Here is an 8,130-nt window from a genome sequence, read left to right on the forward strand (position 1 = left end):
GATTGTAGTTTAGGTTAGTAGCTACATTGTGAGGTGTATGACACTTGTGACTATGTACCGACTCCTAACTTTGTCACTTCTACAACTTCGTTCGGTGTTGCATGTGTATTGTATGAATCAAGATTTCGAAACGAGACTTGACTATTTATGTATTGATACCGAAATGAGACTTGGCTATATGTGTTTTCCATATTGCATGTGTACTGAATCTGTATAAATATTAATTGTATTAGACCATATAAATATGCAGTATAATACGCAGGAAAAAGCTGGAAAAAAAGGAATTTTGAAATATACCGCCGGCGCACAGGCATGCGCCACTACTTCCCAGACTACTACCGGCGCACTAAGCAGTTGAACCAGTGGTATAACATTACTGCCGGCGCACCAGGGTTGCTGCGGCAGTTACTGAACTACCGCTGGCGCACTGGCAGGTGCGCCGACACTAGTCTGTTACCAGTGGCCCGTTTCACACCGACGGGCTCTGCCGCTCTGGTACGTCGGCAGTAGCCAATTTTGATGCACCGGCAATAGTCCTTTTATCAGTAGTGGTCCTTCCGTATAGAGGTTGGGAAAGAGCCCCTTGTATAGGGGGTTCCGGGTCAAATTTTGAGTGACTCGCTATTTTGGAGACCCTGTACGGTCCTATTGTTGCTAAATTTTGGGCCTTGTTTGGGTTCGAGTTTAGGGCGTATTGCTACAGATGTTCTTAGTTGTCTAGACTTTAGTTTTCTCACTGCTATGGTTTGACAATCTACTTAACATTCAACTTTTCCATTTGTAAGCTATATTTTTTATTTTGACACTCTAGACATCATTTCAAGTTTACATACGTCGACTGATGTTGACGCAATGAAAAAATCCTCCTCTCCTTTTGTTAAAAAAAAAACACTACCGCTAAGAGTGGCAGAAACAATGGGACCGGCCAGTGTTCTTTTAACAAGACTAAAGAAACGCCAGGTACGTACGTGTATATAAAGCTGTGAGTGATATAATGGCAGACATCATGTATCTTTACATCATTGCATATGCAAAATTTAAATTTAATCAAGAGCAGCAGCAAAGTAGTTTGAAAAAATAAGCAAAGTGTTTGCACATCTTAAAAGGAAAATAAAAACAAACGCACACCAAAGTGCTGAGTGGTTACATAAAGTTGTATTTAGGCATGTCTCTAACTTATCACGGTTCATCCTATGGAAATACTCTCACCATTTTTTTAATTAACTCGAATTTTGTACAATGTTGAATTAAATTCGAGTCAATTAAAAGAGACCGGACATGAACCTGCAATACTCGTGGAAAAAGTTGTTATAGCTTCTCTCCGTCACTTTAGACTGTTGCGTGAACTCAGTGCCCCCACAAAAATATTTACGGGAAAGGGTTTTGCTGACGAGGTTTCCGGTGAGCATGCTCATGGTAACCCATTAGCCGAAATGAAATGGGTCTTTGCTATGTGCTTTTCCGCACGGCAAATATCTGAATTCATGTAGTCTAGGGTATCAGATGTAAGCGATTCCAAGTTCATGATCTGACCAGCAGTTTTATAACTTAAATAGTTGTGGTATTTCAGCGATCTCACCTCTTAAGGCTGTCTAGATGTTTTCAATCTGTTTTGTCTTTGGGCTTTCATAGGTCTACCTGGTTGTTTTTCACCGGTTCAGACTTTTAATACTCCCTTGTCCACAAATACACACGGCGTCTAGTATGGATTTAATGTCTGACTCTTCGTCTGAAGAATCTTATTTCCTATCTTGTTCACCCAGACCAGACATAATTCATTTCTGGACACTCCATTGCAAAAAACTTTGTCTACACTGTCGACATGGTTCAAGTTTGCCGCAAACGTGGGGCGTCTACGGCCGTGTTTAAATTGTACTTCCGCAAAGCCTTTGACTCCATCAGCTGGGATGCTCTGGATCGGTTTCTAGCCGCTAAAGGTTTTCCCGACCTCTGGTGCGCCTGGATATGCTTGCTCAACCAAAATAGACAATCTGCCGTCCTTCTCAATGGAGTTCCTGGGCGCTGGATCCAATGTCGGCGCGGTCTGAGGCAAGGAGATCCTGTCTCCCCCTTCCTTTTAAACATTGTTGTTGATGTACTCCAGAAGATGCTCCTCCAGGCTTCCAGACCAGGCCTGCTCTTTCACCCCCTTGCCGATGACCTCCCTTGCCATGTTCTTCAATACGCGGATGATACCCTAATCATTCTCTGCGCGATTCCTGAGCATGTTGCTAACCTCAAAAAGGTCCTCGACGATTTCTCTGCGGCCACGGGGCTTGTTATAAACTTCCACAAGATCCCACTCCTCCCCGGCGCACCTCTAAGGGGTGCGCCACTGCTAAGTTTGGGAGAGGGGTGGGCCATGGCCTTTTACAGTTAAGCACCTTACCAGGGGGCGCACTGGTGCATGGTGTGCCACTACTAACTGTAATGCACATTTGGTGGGACCAGGGAGGGGCTGGTGCCAGGTTAGCAATGGCGCACCCCTTAGAGGTGCGCCATTTCTATCTCACATAGCAATGGTGCACCAGTGAGGGGTGCGCCACTATTAACCTAGGACCATTTTGTGCTTTTCCCACCTTCCACCAAATCTGGACCTGGTCGTGATGCTCCTCCTCCCCACCTCATTTCCACCCCTTCATTCACCCAAATTAACTTGTTAAACCTAACTTTCTTGATAGGCAAGTAAGGGGAAGCTCTCTCCTACACAATCTCAACTTTCTTTCTCATCCAACACTCTCGGTCTCGCCGTATTGGTAACTTTATGTGATGGGTGAAAATTTGTTAGAGCATCTCCAGCAGGTGAACTGAAAACCCGGAGTTCAGTTCACCGAACTCGTGTTTAGGGGTCGAAAAATGGCTGGCGCAGAACAGAGCCTGTAAACAAAGACTGCAAAACAGAATATTTTGTTTTACAGCTTTGGTTTATGGGCTCTGTTCCGCGCCAGCGGAATCCGAACCCGTAAAGGCAGGATTTTTCATAGAATTCATATGCAAGACATAAAACAATCGATCATAATTAATCAAATAATCATCCAAATTATTACAACACATAAACAATAGTCTGAACCAAATTATTACAACAGTTTTGGGAAAATTGAACAAATGAAAAAATGTCTCAATCAAATTAAAACAACTCTCAAAAAATTGGGCAAATGAACAAATGACTCAACAATGATACATGTGACAAATAAATGAATGAAATGGTAGGATCAAAGGCGACGGCCATATCGCTGCCAGTGGTGCATTATTTCAGATCATAAACGAGTTGGACATGGGTACTGGTATTCTCAATCTGCCGATGAGTATCAAGACAATCTTCAATATGATCTAGATTGCGTTGGGGCTCCACTCGGGTGCCAACGTTGTCATAGAAGCAAGGCAAACTCAACTCTCTTTCATCCTCGATGATCATGTTGTGAAGAATCACACAACGTGTCATGATGTTGACAAGGGTTTTTTGTCCCAAAATCGGGCTGAGCCACGAACAATGGCAAACCTTGCTTGCAAAACACCGAAAGCTCTCTCAATATCCTTGCGAGCTGCTTCTTGAGCTTTGGAAAATTCAGCTTCTATTCTATCTTGGGGATCCTTGACAGACTTAACAAAAGTTGCCCAATCCGGATAGATGCCATCGGTTAGGTAATATCCCATTGTGTACTCATTGTTCATGACCTTGTAGTTGCAAGTGCTTCCCCATTTGCTAATTTGGAAAATAAAGGGATCTTTGCAGCACGTTGATGTCATTGAGTGTTCCCGGCAAACCAAAAAAAAACAATGCCAAATCCAAAAATCTTATGATGCAACAGCCTCAAGTACAATGGTTGCATCTTTGCTCTTGCCACAGTACTGTCCATGCCATGCCTTGGGATAATTCTTCCATGTCCAATGCATACAATCAACACTACCAAGCATGCCCTGCCAACCTCTTTTCTCATTTATCTCCATCAATATTTTGGTGTCATCCTCATTGGGAGCTTGGAGATAGGTTGGGCCAAACAACTTGATAATCAGGCGAGAAAACATATGCACAGACTCCAATGTAGTATCTTCGCCAATTTGAAGATACTCGTCGGTGTAATCCGCAGGGATGCCATACGCAATCACCCTCATGGCAGCAGAGATATTTTGGAACGGGCTGAAACCCATGTCGCTGGCAGCATTTCTACATTGCTTGAAGTAATTCGAGTTGGCTTCGCAGGCCTTGACGATTTTGATGAACAAACTACGCCATATGCGATACCTCCTATGGAATAGATGGGGCGGATATGTATGTACCTCGACGAAGTAGTCATCCATCAGCTGCTCATGGCCGAGGAGGCGATTCCGTTGGATGTGGTTTCGGCCCATCACCGACCCGCGCCTCCGATTCAGCAGCTTCGCGCGGTCCTCCAGCTCCTTGAAGGAGAGGAGGAGCATGGTGGCCTCCATCTCGTCATCCTTGAGCAGCTTGTCGAGGTCGGAATCGTCCGAGCTCGATGAATCCGACAGATGCACATCGACGAACTCGTCGCCCGAGCTCATCTTCAATTCGGAGGGCACGGCGGCAGCGGCGGTGGGGGTGGCACCCGGGGTTGGGCGAGGAACAGTGGGCCGGATGTGGAGCGACCTGCGCTAGCTCCGGGATGCAGGGCTCGGGCGAATCGGGCCGGTGGCGGCGCGGGGAGGGAGAGAGCGAGCAGTTGCGTCAGCTGAAATTTCAGCGCGCCCTACATATGGATCGAGCGTTCGGTTTGCTCGAGTGACCCCTACAAATACAGGCCGATTTTGGTTTTCGGTCTCGGCCCGAAAAAAGTTTTTCGGTTTTGGCCCTTTTACGGTAACTGATTGACGCCATTTTTCAGCCCAAACCCTTAAACTGGCGGTTATTTTTCGGTTTTGGCCCGTTTATGGGCTCTGCTAGAGATGCTCTTATAAATACTTTGTATGTGACCATCCTGATCGTCTTGCACATGTGCACATATATGTTATGCGAAGCCTCCACATGTGTTGTATGCATGTGAAGCCTCACATGCATGTGTTGTATGCGAAGCCTCTACATGTGTTGTATGTGAAGCCTCCACATGTGTTGTATGGGAAGCTTGCACATAAGTCTTGCATGCATGTTTTTTGTTTGCTGGGTTTTGAAATGCGAGTTGCCAATATTTTGCCGAAAAGTTGATTCATTTCCGTTTCGGTGAAAAATTGGCATACTACGCATATACGTAGGTCCTATTTTTAGGGAAGGTCATGCCAAAAAAAAATTGGTTCTAAAATATCCATTTTCTCTATACTCCGCAGGCAACCATGGTATGCATGATGACCAAAGGCATTGTGGCTAGGTTTTTTATATCCACTACGGGCCACCAGTACCCAAGAATATCGCGTGGAGGGTGCATGTGGCGGGTGAGCAGATGCTAGCTAAAATATTGTACGATGTTGCACGTACATGGTCCTATTTGCTCTCTGGTTGACGGTATTCAGCATATGGAGAAGCGGCGTCTCAAGGATAAAGATAATGGATACTCGGTGTATGTGGCCAAGGTACCCTCGGGCTAGGGCTTTGTCGAAAGCACCGTCGGGCAGAAGATCTTCATGCGGTATGATGACATCTTCGCTATGTTAAACAGTTATCCGCTGCACTACACCTTCATTCGCCTATACTCGCTCAGTATGGCGATGCGGATCATTAGAAACAAGACCACGGGCAACGCGATAGCCGAGCCCTTCTACATGCGTGCCATCCACTTGGCCAATGCTGGGGACCGGAAAGTCGCGAGTGAATACCTCCAAAGCTTCTTTTTGGCGAACCAGAAGAAGGATAACATCCTCCTGCTTTACTTTCCCGAGTAAGTCATCCCCTCACCGTCTGAACATATGATTTTTTTTGGATTTCGATCGTCCTGTTCTTAAACATTCTGTGTTCTCCGCAGAGATAATATTTGCACACTCATCTCCATATGTCTGATACATTCCATGGCCACATATTTCGATGCGGACAGTAAGTCGAGCATAGACTACACACATATCAAGAGTGTACTTGATGATGCTCTCAATGGATACATCAAAGCTAAAGGCCTCATGGAGATGCGACTTTCTAGGTACGGCAAGCACGTGTTCAAACACGTAACAAAGTTCCCCTGCATCAAGAAGCCGCCTTCCATTAAGAAGGATGCCTACAACGCCCTCCATGGGGGTGTTCTTACGGGACCACCAGACGCTTACGCTACCAGATCATCTCAGAGACTGGCCCACACGCTTGTCACGGATCCAGGACGAGAACATCAAGCAAGATTTCTTTCGTATCCAAGTAGAGTTTTGTGAAATCATCTATAGAGATGTCCTTAGAAGCTCAGGGGAGTTCCACAACGGTTGTCAGCCGTCTAACAGTGACATAGATACAATGCTACAAATGCAGGGTGACGACTACCGCTCATGGATAATCATGGCGAAAGGCGGCGGTTTTGTCCACGCTCCGCCCCCTGAGCCGACTAGAAAGTCTTGATGCTTGCGAAGCTATGTAGTTCTGAACTATCGACAAGCTTATGTTGTAAAATTTATCCAGTACTTTACTTGCATGTATCTTTAATTAGTTTTGATGGTAGTTGAACTTATATGTAATCAATGCTATTAATTACTAGTTCTTCTATGTTTGTGAACTTATATGTATGGATCTTTAGTTTCGACAGTCGTTTCGCGCATTACAATTGGTTTTTAATTTTATTTGCACTTGCCGATGATTAGAATGTTTGGTCACTACACTTGGAGGTGGGGCCAGTGAGCATCCTACTTGGTCTCACTGACCCCATCTCTAAATGTTAATATTTGTTTCGACCAACAAAGTATGAGGTATTTATTTAGTTGATCCTACTTGGCTTGTATTTGAGTTGGTCTTCTTCGTTTATTTTGATCTTTCTTCGAGATAGTGCTGATGATTAGAATGTTCGGTCATCATACTCCGGGGTGGTGCAAGTGAGCCTGGTGTGATGACACAAATATCAATCTCTTGTGCATCCTACTTGATCTCTTTTTTACTTACACCATCCCGAAATGTTAATATTTGTTTCAATCAATAATGTATGAGGCATGCCATTTAGTTCATACTACTTGGCTCTTATTTGAGTTGGCACTTCTTAATTAATTGCGTCGGCCGATGATTAGAATGTTTGGTCACCCGTACACTCTGGGGTGGAGCCAGTGAACTTGGTGTGATGGCACAAATATCAATCTCTTGTGCATCCTACTTGGCTTCGTGACTCCATCCCTGAATGTTAATATTTGGTTCAACCATCCTATGTGTGTGTCATTATATGATGCCCATGTCATTCTATTTACTTTGGTCTTTCAGAGTGCCGATGATTAAAATGTTTGGTCACTACACTCGGGGTCGGCCCAAGTGAGCCTAGTGTGATGACATAAATATCAATCTCGTGTGCATCCTACTTGGCTCACTTATGCCGTCCCTGAACGTTAATATTTGTTTCGACCAATAAAGTATGAGGCATGTTATTTAGTTGATACTACTTGGCTCATATTTTGGTTTGCATTGTTCGTTTACTTTGGTCTTTCTTCCATTTTAGTGCCGATGATCAAAATGTTGGTCAGTACACTCGGAGGCGGTGCCAGCGAGCCTGGTGTGATGGCACAAATATCAAGCTCTTGTGCATCATACCTGGCCTCGCGACACCGTCTCTGAATGTTAATATTTGTTTTGACCAACAAAGTATGAGGCGTGCTATTTAGTTGATACTACTTGGATCTTATTTGAGTTCCCTCTTATTCGTTGCAAAGACCTATGAGTGCACCTAACACCATGTCCTTTTGTTTTGTGTATGTCCCTAAAATTTGATACTAATACTAATGTTTCATTGGCTTGTGCATATATACAGAGATGTCGTCGTATGTCGTGTACAAGGGCAAGGTTCCCAGAGTCTACGACGACTAGGAGGAGTGTTGGAGACAGGTTCATCGTTTTAGCGGTAACAGTTACAAAGGGTACACCACTAGAGCGGAGGCCGAAGATAGATATGCGCGCTATCTGGCGGGAGAGAGGAGGGAGCGGAGGAGGAATCGGATGAAGGCCACTTTCATCGCGATGATGCTCGTAGTGACTGCAGCTCTCTTCTATGTGATGGTAGTTTAGATGATCGA

At 44.7% G+C, this 8,130-nt stretch overlaps 1 protein-coding gene across 1 annotated transcript; it reads right to left on the reverse strand.

Moving 5' to 3' along the window:
• Positions 1-3,795: 3,795 nt before the first annotated feature.
• Positions 3,796-4,524, reverse strand: LOC139833671 (uncharacterized). The gene has a single exon (XM_071824009.1). The coding sequence runs from the start codon at positions 4,522-4,524 to the stop codon at positions 3,796-3,798; it is 729 nt and encodes a 242-aa protein (XP_071680110.1).
• Positions 4,525-8,130: the final 3,606 nt, after the last annotated feature.

The sequence above is a fragment of the Lolium perenne genome, chromosome 7 (assembly GCF_019359855.2).
Source record: "Lolium perenne isolate Kyuss_39 chromosome 7, Kyuss_2.0, whole genome shotgun sequence".
Classification (NCBI taxonomy): Eukaryota; Viridiplantae; Streptophyta; class Magnoliopsida; order Poales; family Poaceae; genus Lolium; species Lolium perenne.

Bases quoted from the DNA above. Each gene is read 5' to 3' on its own strand.
- LOC139833671 (XM_071824009.1), bottom strand. From the start codon at position 4,524: ATGAGCTCGGGCGACGAGTTCGTCGATGTGCATCTGTCGGATTCATCG.